The sequence below is a fragment of the Mustelus asterias genome, chromosome 21 (assembly GCF_964213995.1).
Source record: "Mustelus asterias chromosome 21, sMusAst1.hap1.1, whole genome shotgun sequence".
Classification (NCBI taxonomy): Eukaryota; Metazoa; Chordata; class Chondrichthyes; order Carcharhiniformes; family Triakidae; genus Mustelus; species Mustelus asterias.
The window spans coordinates 77,417,836-77,435,526 of NC_135821.1; the positions used below are offsets into that span (position 1 = coordinate 77,417,836).

Genomic DNA, 17,691 nt, shown 5'->3' on the forward strand with positions numbered 1-17,691 from the left:
ATATTATGAAGTGACGTGATCATTTTAAAATAACTGTTCTTCATCTGTAAAGAAATGGGAGTTTGGAGTTCAGCATCAGGCGTATGTGATGCACATTACAAATACAACACACTTGTGGATCTGATACAGACATTGGGTGCGTGACTAAGGGTGGAATTTTCCGGTCATTCCTGCCGGCAGGATCTTCTGGTCCCGCTGATGGTGAACTCCTGCTTTGCCGGCCAATGGCGGGCCACCTTCGCTGCCATGAAACACATGGCGGGGAGGTGTGGAAAATCCCGCCCACGGTGTTCATCGACTTGTATCCATTTTAATGACCATCTTTGGTTAATAGGGATGTGGGGTGGGATTTTACGGCTTCGCTCGAGCGAACAACATTTCAAACTAAAACTAAAATTATAATAAGATTAAATCATCAAAAAGTAAACAATTTAGTTAAAAAATGGTGGTTTGTTTACACCACATAATCAGCCAATAAACATTATTCACAGATAAAAAACAAGTCAAATAAACAAGACATTTAAGTAGGAAGCGGTTCATCTACAATTAACACAATCTCACCAGGAGGTCTTCTTCCTTCAAAAATCATTACCTTCAAACGCAGCCTTTCCAAACGCACTAAGGCATTACGTGATATTTATTTTGTTAACCTCTGGCCATCTAAACTGGACTGATCAATTTGGTTATAAGTTAGCATGGTATATTTGTGATGTGGTATTTAAAATCTGCAGCATGTGAGTCAATACACAGCTTACTGTAAAGGCAATGTTTTCCTGTAACATATGGCCCTGCTTGTGCCTGTGGCAAATTGCATATAAATGAGGCGCGAGATAGAAACTGGATGCACAAAGTTGGAGAGATGGAGGACATTTACAACATCCAGATTATTAGATGATTCTCCCTTATGTTTATGGAAAGCTTGACTTTGGTTTCAATAGGAATTCAGTTACAACATAAAAGCAATCCTACCATGGGCAAAAATCAGGTTTCCCACTAATTTCATAGACAGTGTGTCCAGAACAATAATGCTATATTTTTGTCAAAACTCCCTTTACCATTGATTCAACAAATAATAAAATTCACATTCGGTACAGCGCTATGTTGTAATTGTCACTATTTTAAACCCATTTGTAAGTGCTGCTTTATAATACCAGTGCAAATTATTGTAAATCCCCAAGTGTAATCAGTTACCTTATATGATTCTGTGAACTATCTTCTGCCAAATATAGTTGCTAATTACAATTTGCAATTCATTAAAACAAAGATTTATTTGCTATCTGAATTTCAAAAATGCAGTCTAATCAACTTTCAAACAAGTTGCGTAAGTCATTTGTAAGTTGCAAAGAGCGTGCAAGTGCTGTGCGTCATCATTTTTGTATATTCAAACTGAGCAGATGTGAGGGCATCAGGAAATAGAGCAGAGCGACAGAGAACCTTACCTCCCGCACTGTCAGACCCAGTGCAGCCTTGCCATGGATGACTGCAACAACTCCCTTGAACTCATCATTAGTGATTGTCACACATGAGAACAGATGGTTCGAATTACCCTCATGTAAATCGGAATGTTTATTTAATCTATTTATTCAATCTTCATTTCCCTAACTTAAAGAAAAGATAATATCTAGGTCCTGAGTGGGGGCTGAGGTGACACAGCAGTGAGATTACTGGCTGTACATTTCCCTCAGTCCTGTTTCTTCCCATCTCATTACATTTTCCAAGGATTTTTTAACTTTGAGATTGACTTTATGATGTTACTCAATGATGTTGGACCAATCGCCTGTTTCCCTCTATTCCCTGTCTGTTCATATGTCTATCTAGATAAATCTTAAATGTTGCTAACATATCTGCCTCAACCACCTCACTTGGCAGTGCATTCCAGGCCCCCACCACCCTCTGTGTAAAAAAACTCCCCCCCCACATCTCTACTTAACCTTCCCACCGCCCCCCACCCCCCCTTACCTTGAACTTGTGCCCCCTGTAATTGTCATTTCAGCCCTGGGAGAAAGCTTCCAGCTGTTCACCTTATTTATGCCCCTCTTCAATCAGGTCGCCCCTCAGCCTCCGTCTTTCCAGGGAGAACAATCCCAGTTTATTCACTTATGTTACTTTTTGCTGAATCTCATTTGAGTGGGGGATTATTTTCAAACAGTGAAATATGGAGGGAATATAATATTGGTGATTTAATTGCTCCTGTATTTCTCGTTAGATGATTTTGTTTGTATTTTATAACCTCCATGCAGCAGAATCTATATATAATCTTATTTACGCTCAGTTTAAGAATGAATTATTTCTGTAATGTGAATATATTTTAGGAGCAGAATTAATCACACGTTTCTGAGCCTCTGGAACATGGTGTAGGCCGTTTTGTTTGTGCATTACCGTGCTGATGTGGCTGAGTTGAACAAATAAAACTGAGCAACACTTTGATCCATTTTAAACTGCAAAGTCTATAGGGATGGTTTCTGATAGGGTTTGTTCAGTACTGCTTGTAATAACCAGTTGCCAGAGCGTAAGGGGAAGGATAAGAATTTACGTCTTGTTACAGTTTCTGCATCTTCATTTCCTGAACTCAGTTGGCTTTTGAAAGGTGGGCATGAGTGACAACAAAATGATTTTTTAGGAGGGTCAAAAGGATGGCCTGGGGTGGGAGGTTCAATTTAACCCAAAAGGCAATAAGGCACTTACTTAGTGTTTGACTGCCGGAGGCTGAATGCGTTTATTTGACTGTTCTCTCTGGTGCTCTTTATTGTACAGTGCAGCTAATACAGACAGCCCTAACTTCAACATCAGTGAACTAAGCTGCTGCTGAGAGATTCTCAAGTCCATCTAACAATATGGGTTTCAGGTACTTCATGTCTGCTGCTGGGTCCTGGGATGGTGACTGGAGACCCATCGATTCTAAGCACCTCTTTCACTGCACACCATTAGGAAACAATTAAGAAAACGCAGCACATTGTTTGTACATTACTGCACTGTTCCGAAGCACTCAATTACAGCATCAATGTGCGATGGAGCAACTATCCAGAGTATCTTTCACAGTTACAAGTTTGGAATTTGGAGTATTCACTGATGCATGAAACCCTTTCAGAAACCAAGCTGTGCAGCAACTCACGCAATGCCGAATGAATAGGTGGTCCCATGAGTTCGGGTAGATTCATTTTGTACCGGCCTACTAATGGTATAAAAGTTGGCAAATTATGTTGCAGTTATACAAAACGTTGGTTAGGCCACATTTAGAATACTGTGTCCAATTCTCGTCACCACACTACCAGAAGGAATTGGTGGCTTTGGAGGGAGTACAGAAAAGGTTTACCAGGATGTTGCCTGGAATGATGGGTATTAGCCATGAGAAGAGATTGAATAAACTGGGATTGTTCTCCCTGAAAAGACGGAGGCTGAGGGGCGACCTGATGGAAGAGGGGCATAAATAAGGTGAACAGCTGGAAGCTTTCTCCCAGGGCAGAAATGACAATTACAGGGGGCACAAGTTCAAGGTAAGGGGGGAAAGGTTAAGTAGAGATGTGGGGAGAAGTATTTTAGACAGAGGGTGGTGGGAGCCTGGAATGCACTGCCAAGTGAGGTGGTTACTCTTCCCTGCAGGGGCAAGAGAGCGGGAGAGATGGCTGTGGCTGTGGCTGGTAGTGTACCAGTGATGGTGTATCCCTTTACAGGCCCAGCTTGGTCCTTCTCCAGTGTCTCCTCTCAGACTTGTACTGATCTTGTTGCCGGTTTTCATGCGGATCCACTGTTTTGCTTCATCTTCTTAGCGAGGAATCGCTTCATCCTGAATGTTTTGTGTGATGGCATGGCCGCACGTCCACTCCGGGAGGATGGATCGGCCACAGACTGGCAGCGGACACCCACCCCCCCCCCCCCCCCAACCGACCAGAGGATGATCTGGGTCCTGCCCCCCCCCCCCACCCCCCTCCCCCCCCCACCCCCCTCCCCCCCCCACCCCCCTCCCCACCCACCCCCCGACCAGAAGATGATCGTCAGAGAGCCGCTCTCTCCGCTTTCTGCTTTTTTTTTTGTTTCGTGCCCGGGCGCGCTCTGTCAGATTTTTTTCGACCTGTGCATGCACAGTTCAGAGCTCCGATCGGTCCGCCAGCACTAAGCCCCGTCCACAGCACAGCGCGATAATGGCCTCTCACCCGACTTTACCACTTTTTCACGTGCGAAAACGGGCGCGAGGCAATGGTAAAATAGGGCCCTATGTCTCTGGATTACTAGTCCAACAACGATACCACTACGCCACTGCCTCAGCACATTTTAATTACCTGACCATCTCTGAGTTAGCAGATTTTAAATACTGAGATTTGTATTTAAAAACTTAAAACTACTTTTGAGTTATGCTGGGGTGCAGCTATCAGCTTATTGGTAAATTAAACTAAAATCACATTTAAAAGCTTTGAAAACAGATCTTTTAGTGCCCTTGTTCTCAAAAGACCCAGAGATGACCTGCAAATGGAAATTTCTAACAATGTTTTAGGAGTGTGGGCGGGACCAATTTCCAGCACTATTTTTTTGAACTCGTAGGAATGAAGCAAATCAGGCTTGAAATTCCGCAATCCTTCGTATTTATTTAGCTAAATGGTGTCCCCCCCCACCCCCCACCGCCTCCAAAAAAATCTCCAGTGCAACCTAACAGAAGCTGCAAGTCACAATATATTGAAGAGAGGTTCTATAGAAGGGTCATTTGGACTCGAAGCATTAACTCTGTTTCTCTCTCCACAGACGCTGCCAGACCCGCTGAGTTTATCCAACATTTTCTGTTCTTATTTAAGATTAGTCTCATCCCCCCTCACAGGATCAGTTGGTAGATGCAATATAAACAGATCAGACACATCATAGATTGGATGGAACAAAATCTATTTCTTACTGCAGTGTTGCTGTGCCAGTTATTTAAAACATTTTACACTAACCTTTACCAAAAAATAATCATCACTTTAGAACTCTGTAGGCCTAATTCTGATTGGTCAACTATGTACATGTTGTTGAATGCAATTATTTTTCTCGGCATTCTGTAATAGAATCATAGAATCGCTACAGTGCAGAAAAAGGCCGTTTAGCCCATCGAGTCTGCACCAACCACAATTCTACCCAGGCCTTATTCCCATAATCCCATGTATTTCTCTTGATAACCCCCCTGACACTAAGGGACAATTTACTATGGCCAATCAACCTAACCCGCACATCTTTGGAATTGCTGACTTTATTGACAAAATAATATCTCAGTTATAATTTTAATTAAATAAAATACAATCTGTAAGAAATATCATGAGAGGGAAGTGTTGCTGAGGCTTTGGGGGTTGTGGCTGGTGCAGGGAGGTAAATTGGGAAAGGCTGGACGGAGGGTGCTTGGTGCTGCCACATTATTAAGCGGAAGTGAATATTATATTCCTGAGCATTAGATCCCTTGATTTAATAAGCATAATACCACAAATAGAAAATAACGCGCTGGTAAATGTATAGCACAGCCACACTGCTGAGTCCAGACATTATAATTAATTCTGCTGATTCCCTGCAGAGTTCGAAATGTCACATCTCCTGTTCGGCACCTCCAGCCGTGGATGGATTCAAGCGCAAAGATTTGCAGTATGCTCAATTCAACAACTACAGCTTTGTATTTGCGAGTTATGTCAAGCATTAGCTTCACAGCAGAGAAGAAAACACCCCAGCTGTACAGAACCAAGCATGAAACATGAATTACTGCATCAATTACGTTAATCTATTGTAACAGCTTGCATGTCATAGTTAAAACAGGCAGAGAAGTGCAGTCCAATTTGTGCCGTATCAGCCAAGCTTTGAATACAGTTATTTGGTGCAATATCGTTAAGATAACATCTTTGTTAAATATACTCTGCATCGGTGTGTACCATTTCCACTGATGGCTTTTAAGTGGTAGGTTTCCGCAAAGAAAAAAAACCTCTCCTAAATCTTAACTTAGCAACCTGCTGCATAAAAGACAAATCTGGAATTCATTTCCTCTACCTCATCTATGACATACAGAGAGGGAAAAACAATTTTGCAAACTGGATTTCAGGTTGCTTTAAATGCTTTGGTTAGTACGTGTAATCATGAATAGATACTGTACGGTATAATGGACCTTGGTACCTCAGTATTCAGGCATCCTCCATAGATTTGAACAGATATTCTAAACATGTAACCACCATTTTAGCTACGAGGAGAGATTGAGTAAACTGGGATTGTTCTCCCTGGAAAGACAGAGGCTGAGGGGCAACCTGATAGAAGTTTATAAAATTATGAGGGGTATGGATAGGGTGAACAATTGGAAGCTTTTTCCCAGGGCAGAAATGACAATTACAAGGGGGCATAAGTTCAAGATCAGAGGGGAAAGATTCAGTGGAGATGTGCGGGGGAAGTTTTTTACACAGAGGGTGGTGGGGGCCTGGAATGTGCTGCCAAGTGAAGTGGTTGAGGCAGTTACGTTAGCGACATTTAAGACTTATCTTGATAGGCACATGAACAAACAAAGAATAGAGGGATATAAGCGGTTGGTCTAGATAGGACAATGTGATCAGCACAGGCTTGGAGAGCCGAAGGGCCTGTTCCTGTGCTGTACTGTTCTTTGTACTCTTTTCTTTGTACATTTTATGCAATTTGAAATTATACTAATTGTCTGAACCAATGATTTTGTAGGGAATATTAACCCGTTTTAATATGAAGTCAATTTAAATAGCCTTATCACCAACATAATACTTTGCCAGCTATTCCAAAAAATATTAATCCAAATGCCTGTATTATACATGTATCCAGAAACAGCCCGAAACTTTGCACTTTTCCCTCTCTATGGAAGAGAGAACAGAGAACAGACAGTGTTGTCTCCTGGTGCAGTCTGAGCAATATAATACTGAATAATTTTGTGATTTGGTTAGAGATAATTAGAGCCAGTCTTTCTCAACTCTTTAAAGTAAGGGACAACTAAACCAACTAATAGTTAAAAATAACTTTGCCTTTTGAACATATGGAAACATATAGACATTCTTCAAGTCAAACACGTTTCCCTTTTTGTTACCTATTCCATTTGATTAGATGTACATGCTTATTAATTAGCAAGTGTCCCATTAAATGATTAACTAACATTTAGATAATATTGGCACCTACAACCTTCATACTGGTCTGTCTATGGAACAGAGAGGAACTCAAAGTGTTAATGTTTGAGAAAATATCAGTGAACAAACAAAAACGTCAACTGCAAAAATATCTTATTTGCTCTGACATTGGCAGTGGTGCCGTCAGCTGCTTGGGCCCTAAGCTCTGGAATTCCTCCCTAAACCTCTCAACCTCCCTTTCCTCTTTTAAGACATTCCTTAAAACCTAAGACTTTCACCAAGCTTTTGTCCACCTGTCCTGATATCTCCGCATGTGGTTGTGGCAATCTTTGTTTGATAATGTTCCTATCAAGCACCTTGGGACATTTTATTAAATAAAATGTGCTACATAAATGTAAATTGTAGTTATTCTAAATACCATAGAACTATAGAACCATAGAAAATTACAGCTCAGAAACAGGCCTTTTGGCTCTTCTTGTCTGTGCCGAACCATTTTTTGCCTAGTCCCACTGACCTGCACTTGGACCATATCCCTCCACACCCCTCTCATCCATGAACCCATCCAAGTTTTTCTTAAATGTTAAAAGTGATCCCGCATTTACCACTTTATCCGGCAGCTCATTCCACACTCCCACCACTCTCTGCGTGAAGAAGCCCCCCCTAATATCCCCTTTAAACTTTTCTCCTTTCACCCTTAACCCATGCCCTCTGGTCTTTTTCTCCCCGAGCCTCAGCGGAAAAAGCCTGCTTGCATTCACTCTATCTATACCCATCAAAATCTTATACACCTCTATCAAATCTCCCCTCAATCTTCTACGCTCCAGGGAATAAAGTCCCAACCTATTCAATCTCTCTCTGTAACTCAGCTTCTCAAGTCCCGGCAACATCCTTGTGAACCTTCTCTGCACTCTTTCAACCTTATTTACATCCTTCCTGTAACTAGGTGACCAAAACTGTACACAATACTCCAAATTCGGCCTCACCAATGCCTTATATAACCTTACCATAACACTCCAACTTTTATACTCGATACTCCGATTTATAAAGGCCAATGTACCAAAGGCACTCTTTACAACCCTATCCACCTGTGATGTCACTTTTAGGGAATTCTGTACCTGTATTCCCAGATCCCTCTGTTCAACTGCACTCTTCAGAGTCCTACCATTTACCCTGTACGTTCTACTTTGGTTTGTCCTTCCAATGTGCAATATCTCACACTTGTCTGCGTTAAATTCCATTTGCCATTTTTCAGCCCATTTTTCTAGTTGGTCCAAATCCCTCTGCAAGCTTTGAAAACCTTCCTCACTGTCCACTACACCTCCAATCTTTGTATCATCAGCAAACTTGCTGATCCAATTTACCACATTATCATCCAGATCATTGATATAGATGACAAACAACAATGGACCCAACACCGATCCCTGTGGCACACCACTAGTCACAGGCCTCCACTCAGAGAAGCAATCCTCCACAACCACTCTCTGGCTTCTTCCATTGAGCCAGTGTCTAATCCAATTTACTACCTCCCCATGTATACCTAGCGACTGAACCTTCCTAACTAACCTCCCATGAGGGACCTTGTCAAAGGCCTTGCTGAAATCCAGGTAGACAACATCCACCGCCTTCCCTTCATCCACTTTCCTGGTAACCTCCTCGAAAAACTCTAATAGATTGGTCAAACATGACCTACCACGCACAAAGCCATGTTGACTCTCCCTAATAAGTCCCTGTCTATCCAAATATTTGTAGATCCTATCCCTTATCACACCTTCCAATAACTTGCCCACCACCGACGTCAAACTTACGGGCCTATAATTTCCCGGATTTCTTTTGGAACCTTTTTTGAACAACATGAGCCATCCTCCAATCATCCGGCACCTCCCCCGTGAATACTGACATTTTAAATATGTCTGCCAGGGCCCCTGCAAGTTCAACACTAGCTTCCCTCAAGGTCCGTGGGAATACCCTGTCTGGTCCTGGGGATTTATCCACTCTGATTTGCCTCAAGACAGCGAGCACCTCCTCCCCTTTAATCTGTAAAGGTTCCATGACCTCCCTACCTGTTTGCCCTATTTCCGTAGACTCCATGCCCGTTTCCTCAGTAAATCCGGATGCAAAAAAACCATTTAGTATCTCCCCCATCTCTTTTGGTTCCATACACAGTCTACCACTCTGGTCTTCAAGAGGACCAATTTTATCCCTCACTATCCTTTTGCTCCTAACATACCTATAGAAGCTCTTTGGATTTTCCTTCACCCTGTCTGCCAAAGCAACCTCATGTCTTCTTTTAGCCCTCCTGATTTCCCTCTTAAGTAGCTTCTTGCACTTTTTATACTCCTCGAGCATCTGATGTGTTCCTTGCTGCCTGTACATTTCATACAACTCTCTCTTCCTCTTAATCAGTGTTACAATCTCCCTCGAGAACCAAGGTTCCTTATTCCTATTTACTTTGCCTTTAATCCTGACAGGAACATACAAACTCTGCACTCTCAAAATTTCTCCTTTGAAGGCCTCCCACTTTCCATTTACATCCTTACCAGAGAACAGCCTGTGCCAATCCACACTTCCCAGATCCCTTCTCATTTCATCAAATTTGGTCTTTTTCCAGTTCAGAACTTCAACCCAAGGACCAGATCTATCCTTATCCATGATCAGGTTGAAACTATTGGCATTATGATCACTGGATCCAAAGTGTTCCCTCACACTCACATCCATCACCTGCCCTAACTCATTTCCCAATAGGAGATCCAATATCGCATCCTCTCTAGTTGGCACCTCTACATACTGATGTAGAAAATTCTCCTGAACACATTTTACAAACTCTACCCCGTCTAAACCTTTAACAGTATGCGAGTCCCAATCTATATGTGGAAAATTAAAATCCCCTACTATCACAACTTTGTGTTTCTTGCAGTTGTCAGCTATCTCTCCGCCGATTTGCTCCTCCAATTCTCGCTGACTGTTGGGTGGTCTATAATACAACCCCATTAATGTGGTCATACCTTTCCTGTTTCTCAGCTCCACCCATAGGGCCTCTGTAGACAAGCTCCCTAATCTATCCTGCCTGAGTACCGCTGTAACATTTTCCCTGACCAACAATGCCACCCCCCCCCCACCTTTTATCCCTCTGCCTCTATCCCGCCTGAAACATTGGAACCCTGGAACATTGAGCTGCCAGTCCTGCCCCTCCTGTAGCCAAGTTTCACTAATGGCTATAATGTCATATTTCCATGAAGTGCTGACATTTCGAGTCCAGACGACGCTCTGTCATCAAACAGCTTTGACAAAGCGTGGCCTGGACTCGAAACATCAGCTCTTTTCTCTCCTCACAGATGCTGCCAGACCCGCTGAGATTTTCCAGCGTTTCCTCTTTTGGTTTCAGATCCCAGCATCCGCAGTTATTTACTTTTCTTATAACAGGAACACCAATTTGATAAAAATTTATCTTGTAATTACACACAATTTCCCAAATATTCGACTTTATAGTGGAAGCTGAGAGACACCATGGATTAAACACAGTTTTTCACATCTGGAGTGTGGGTTTGAATCTAGTCAAAACAGATGATATGAAACTCTCCTTCCTGGACACCTAGGTTTTGATGAACGGCACTTGGGCTGTATCTAGTTCCCAGTGGGCAGAAGACTATATAACAAAATAGCCCTGACATTCAACCCATCTGAAATGATTTGCAATAATTCCCTCTAAGGGACCATAATGATGGGCAGCTATTGTAAAGAGAAAAGTCACTTAATTGAATGGAGAATAACCCTGTTTTTCCACAGGTTAGGATTTAGATACTGTTATCAAGCAAGTACATGTCAGGGGGTTCGGTGGCACACTGCATCCAATCCATCCATAAAATCCCTACCGTGCAGAAGGAGGCCATTTGGCCCATCGAGCCTGCACTGACAACAATCCCACCCAGGCCCTATCCCCACAACCCCACATATTTACTCCACTAATGCCCTGACACTAAGGGGCAATTTAGCATGGTCTACCCACCTAACCTGCACATCTTTGGACTGTGGGAGAAAACCAGAGCATCGGAGGAAACCCACGCAGACACGGGGAGAATGTGCAAACTCCACACAAACAGTGACCCCAGGCTGGAATTGAAGCCAGGTCCCTGGCGCTGCGAGGCAGTCATGATAACCACTGTGCCACCCATATCCATGATACATCTGATCCAAGCTCCCACCCAGCGGTTTCTGACTTGGTTAGGGTGAGGGGCAGTGGTGAGGTGGGAAATTACATAGATGGAATTCTGTATGGGATCCTGCCCACTCTGACCCAGATGTGATCTTACAGTGCTGCAGACAGGGCTGTGGACAGTGGGCTCACCCTTGCCCCTAGTAAGACCCTTAAATAACCTGTTCCCACCCAGCCTTCATTTTTAGACTGGCAGATGCTGGGTAGCAGAGGGTGGGAATTAGAAATAACATCACTGACCTTGATCTCAGGCAGAGGGATGGGATCTCTATTGGAAGCCCTCTTAGAGTCATAGAGGTTTACAGCATGGAAACCGGCCCTTCAGCCCAACTTGCCCTCTTCTTACTGGGATGCCCTCCCCTCACAGACCAGGCACCTCTGGACATCCTTTTCCATCCTGGCCTACCCCCTGATCACCCCCTCATCTCCCACCCTGTCCCTGCACTTACCTCCCATTGGCTCCCTGTAGTTAGTCCCAGGCATGGTGTTGCAAGGCCTCTTCCGGCCAATGCAGCTCTGCGCCAGGATGGGTGGAGATTGGCCGACAGCTTTTCAAGGCAGGGCTTCCTTCCAATTGCAACTGTAAGTCCTGTTTACTGCCAATCAACATTCATTGGAGCATGAGTTGGCATTGGGCCTGGGCAGGATTGCATTCCCATTCCCGCTGGCCACCCGAAAAATTCAGGCACAAGAGAACTTAATTCTGAAACTCCAAACACAATGAGCGTGGATGGATAAAATTCCTTTTTAACATGTCATACTTGCAATTGATTTTGTTTGTTACCAGTTTGCCCAAACCTTTTCATCACAGGCTGCTGCTGAGATTGAACTATGGAAACTAACTGCCCCAAATTCAAGTTGATTTCAATGTTCCCTTGAATCTGCAATGCATCTAAAAATCTCAGTAACAATACACCTTGCTGCTTCTGATTTTGGATTTATTCAACTAATGAAGCAATAACAAGGGGAATTGTCCTGTTCAAACTCCCCTGCCCACAAAATTCACAACACAACAAATCAGAAATAGAAGCAAAACTGGAAGGTTGATTGGGCATCTTGGGATAGATCATTAGGGCTTATCTAGCAATTAGCTGTCACTTCCATAGCCATCGCCTGATGCATTATTTGAGACACATTTCTGCAAATTGCAGGATTACTTGTGTTTATTCTGCTTGCGAAAGTAGAATTTGCATTTGGAGTTCAAACTAGAGGGTCCTGTGTTTCTCTGTGTACTGAACATGAAATCTTTATCAGTTATTGGAAACGTGGACCATTAATTAAACTTTTACTTGATTTTTTTCCCCCAAACATCACTTGTATGTGTTGAACTGATATGTTTCTCTGTCTCTGATAGGCAGATAAAAGTTCACATGTAATTGAGAGTGTCCTGAATGTTTGACGAATATAAAAATTTTGATTGCTTGACACAGGTGCCACAGTAAATAAACAGAACCACATAATGAACACTGTATGAAGTGACTATATATCCACTTTCACTCAAAAACTAAGTTAATGTAATTTACTCTCGTGTTAAGAGGGACTTAATAGAACAAGCTGTCAGGTGTGAAGGACGTGGCATATTCTGGAGAGGGTGACTAACTCGTGAAATGATGCTTAACACTCCTAGAAAGACAAGAGACAATGATAAGATATATCCAGACCTCAAAGTACCTTACTGTAATTAGAGTACTTGTGTTCTTAAATAGTATTTAAACCCAGATGTTGTGGAGCCCATCAAAATAACAGTTAACTACTGACAAGGTAGAGTCAATATTATAACCTTTAAGAAACGTTACATGGAATTGAAGAATATATGCAGCAATAAAACCTGTGGTACTGTATAGATTAATAAAACACAGTAAAACCTATCTCCCAAAAGACAATGAATACATTAAGAAGTCTCATAACACCAGGTTAAAGTCCAACAGATTTATCTGGGATCACGAGCTTTCAGAGCGCTGCTCCTTCATCCACTCACCTGATGAAGGAGCAGCGCTTCAAAAGCTCGTGATTCCAGATAAACCTGTTGGATTTTAACCTGGTGTTGTGAGACTTCTTACTGTGCCCACCCCAGTCCAATGCCGGCATTTCCAATCATAATGAATACAGTTACATCACTTTTCAGGGGGTCATTGTATTCTTGATTTGATCAAAGCGGATTTGGATGTTATAGTCACATAGTTGTAATTTTAAGGGATTGAAGCTTTTAGTTCTTTTTTTCTAAGACTGATGCCTGAGTTGATTATTTGAGGATATTGGTTATGTTTCTTACCCATTTCATTCATTTCACTCCTGCACCATTTTTCAGATTCTTTCATTTATATTCCTTTCACATTTCTCATCCATGTTTTGCACCTTGGTGATGTAATTTACAGACACAACATCACCTTCCATGTGTGTGTGCTGGTCACACCCAGCTCTACCTCACCTGGGCCACCAGCTCTCTCAGCGTCTACAATGTCTCCGTGTTTTCCCAGTTCCCTATCTACAAATTGCATTCCCCCCACCACCACCACCCGGTCCCATCACCGCCTCTGACTGAACAAGACTGTTTGTGACCTCAATGTCCAACTGAAGCTAAATCCCCTAGCCCCACATCTACAATATCTCCCCTCTCCCCCTCTATATCCGTCTAACTGCGGAAATCCTCACTCATGTTTTACTTATCTTCGAAACGTGACTATCCCAATCATCTCTTGGAAAATCTCTTATTCTCCACAAACTTCACTCATCCAAAATTCTGCCACTCGTATCCTGTTCATACAACAACTGCTGATCTAAATTAGCTTTTCGTTCTGACAATTCTCAAATTCTTGTTCCAATCCTCTTCCAAGCCCACGTCTTGCCCCATCTCTGCAATCTCCTCCAGCCCTACAAAACTCACCGATACCTGCATTCCTCCAATTTTGGCCTTCAGGGCTTATTCTATTTCCATCACCCTAACATTGCCAGCTGTCTCAGACCTACACTCTGGAATTCCGTACACTCTGGAATTCCGTACACTCTGGAATTTCCTACACTGTGGAATTCCCTACACACTGGAGTTCCCTACACTTTGAAATTCCCTTCACAATGGAATTCCCTATACTCTAGAAATTCCCTACACTGGAATTCCCAACACTCTAGAATTCGCTACACACTGGGAATTCTCTACACTCTGGAATAACCTACACTCTGGAATTCCCTACCCTCTGGATTTCCTTCCTAAAACTCTCATCAACCATAGAGTCATAGAGGTTTACAACACGGAAACAGGCCCTTCGGCTCAACTTGTCCATGCCGCCCCCTTTTTTTAAACCTCTAAGCTAGTCCCAATTGCCCGCATTTGGTCCATATTCCTCTATACCCATCTTACTCATGTAACTGTCTAAATGCTTTTTCCAGTAGGTCGTCTCACAACACCAGGTTAAAGTCCAATAGGTTTATTTGGTAGCACAAGCTTTCGGAGTGTTGCCCCTTCATCAGGTGAATGAAGGAGCAGTGCTCCGAAAGCTTGTGCTACCAAATAAACTTGTTGGATTTTAACCTGGTGTTGTGAGACTACTTACTGTGTCTACCCCAGTCCAACGCTGGCAACTCCACATCATAAATGCTTTTTAAAAGACAAAATTGTACCCGCCTCCAATACTACATCTGGCAACTTGTTCCAGACACTCACCACCCTCTGTGTGAAAAAATTGCCCCTCTGGACACTTTTGTATCTCTCCCCTCTCCCCTTAAACTTATGCCCTTTAGTTTTAGACTCCCCTACCTTTGGGAAAAGATATTGACTATCTAACTGATCTATGCCCCTCATTATTTTATAGACCTCTATAAGATCACCCCTAAGCCTCCTACACTCCAGAGAAGAAAGTCCCAGTCTATCCAGCCTCTCCTTCTTACTCAAACCATCAAGTCCCGGTAGCATCCTAGTAAATCTTTTCTGCATTCTTTCCAGTTTAATAATATCCTTTCTATAATAGGGTGACCAGAATTGTACACAGTATTCCAAGTGCAGCCTTACCAATGTCTTGTACAACTTCAACAAGACGTCCCAACTCCTGTATTCAATGTCCTGATCAATGAAACCAAGCATGCTGAATGCCTTCTTCACCACTCTGTCCACCTGTGACTCCACTTTCAAGGAGCTATGAACCTGTACCCCTAGATCTCTTTGTTCTGTAACACTCCCCAACACCCTACCATTAACTGAGTAAGTCCTACCCTGGTTCGATCTACCAAAATGCATCACCTTGCATTTATCTAAATTAAACTCCATCTGCCATTCGTCAGCCCAGTGGCCCAATTGATCAAGATCCCGTTGCAATCCTAGATAACCTTCTTCACTGTCCGCAATGCCACCAATCCTGGTGTCATCTGCAAACTTACTAACCATGCCTCCTATATTCTCATCCAAATCATTAATATAAATGACAAATAACAGTGGACCCAGCACCGATCCCTGAGGCACACCGCTGGTCACAGGCCTCCAGTTTGAAAAATAATCTCTACAATCACCCTCTGTCTTCTGTCATCAAGTTAATTTTGTATCCATTTGGCTACCTTGTCAAAGGCCTTGCTAAAGTCCATGTAGACAACGTCAACTGCACTGCCCTCATCTACCTTCTTGGTTACCCCTTCAAAAAACTCAAGTCAAATTTGTGAGACATGATTTTCCATTCACAAAGCCACGCTGACTGCCCCTAATCAGTCCTTGCTCCTTAAAATTATAAACTGAATCCAGCTTTTGGTCACCTGCCTGGGATCTTTTTGTTCTATCTGATTGTGTTCCTGTTAATCACCTTGTGATGTTTCACTATGTAAAAGGCACTACATAAATGCAGATTGTTATTTTCATGTTTTCTCTTTAATTCTTTTATCATTTTGCTTTGCATTTTTCCATTAACTCTTCCCATTGCTTCATTTGCATCATATTTCTACTCATTTGACCTTCTGCCCCATTTGCTTCCTGGCTGTTTTTTTTTCTCTCTCCTCTTTTTCCTAATGTGCTCTCTCTCTTTCCCAGTCTTTCTATTCATTTTGACATCTTTCCTTTCCTGTATCCAACCTTTATTTCTTCAGCAGCAGGAATGGGGGAAGTAACAGCTACATTTTAGTTAAAATTTGAATTAAGATGGTCAAGCTTTGTGTAAGATAACTCTGACCGGAGCTGGAAGAATGACTCTGTCTTTTAGTGAGGTTCCTTTGCTGGTGCTTCCTTTGTGTTGTGTAATCCATCAACCAACTAACTCATCAACAGCATGACATTGATCTTGGAGGTAGATTTGGAGCCTCACTGTTACTAAGTGATCCATTGATATTGATGCAATCCTTGTGTGGAAAGTGGACAGGATTGGAAAGGCAAGGGGCACACTTGTTAAAATATATGGAGGAACTGAGGTGAATGATCAAGATCCATTGTGTTCTGATGCTTCTAATGAGAATGAATGATGAGACATGAGCCCCAAAGCGTGGTGGAGGCTGGATCATTAGAAGTATTTAAAGTGGAAGTGGATAAATATTTGATAGATCAGCCATGACCATATTGAATGGTGGGGTGGGTTTGAAGGGGCTGGTGGCCACTCCTGCTTCTATTTCTTGTGCTGTTGTGTGTAAAAACATGGGTTTTTCAAAGCCAGTAGATTGGAAGAGGGAATGAGGGAAGGAATTCTGTACTTTGGAGTCTTGGGAAAGAATGATTCACAGGTGATGAGCTCTGAAATTAACAATGAACTTGTAAAATGACACATATAAGGGAGATATTTTTAAACGGTGGACAGCCCAACTGTACAAAACTATTCTGGGAGGAAGTCCTTTTGTATCACAGTATCCCACTGACAAAAGACATTCATGGATTTGAGGGAGAGATTGCCCTGTTCTTCCAGCTGATTTATAACTGGATGTGGGGCACCAAAAAAAAGGCATAAAATTTCAGAAACAAAGTTCCCTATTTCTGAGAATAGAGGAGTTGGTGAATGGACCACTGAAAGCAACCAGAGCGTGCAAAGAAAATGTTACAGTCGCCATCGAAATCTTCCAAAGTGCAGCAGACAGAAAAAAGAATATTTATATGCAAGAATAAATTGACAATTTTAAAAACCAAGCAGCAGTGTTTGTAATCAGACTATTTAATTTTGTTGGGATTTGGAATATGTTTCAAGAGAGGAATTTTCCATATTAACAGTTTTTTATTGCAAAAAATTGTTATTTGTCATTTTTAATGTAATCATTTAAAGTGCCTCTTATGTAATATGTAACTCGGTGCATTGTGTCTTGTTCCTATAAGAAATTTAGTGTGGGTTTACAGTAGCACAATACATGATCACATCTGTCCTCATTTCAGCCCATATAAGCTATTCATAGAGCATCAGGTCAAACGGGAAACATTTATGTTTTTAAACACTGGCAAAGTACATGGTAAATACAGTG

General features: G+C 42.3%; 1 protein-coding gene across 1 annotated transcript in view; it reads left to right on the top strand.

Annotated features, from left to right (window-relative positions):
• Positions 1 to 5,650, top strand: part of LOC144508991 (S-adenosylmethionine decarboxylase proenzyme-like) — a 79,674-nt gene extending 74,024 nt beyond the window's left edge. Inside the window, exon 9 of the mRNA XM_078237211.1 lies at positions 5,528 to 5,650. Within this exon, the coding sequence (XP_078093337.1) occupies positions 5,528 to 5,650 (123 nt within the window). The remainder of the gene's footprint in view (positions 1 to 5,527) is intronic.
• The last annotated feature ends 12,041 nt before the right edge of the window (positions 5,651 to 17,691 follow it).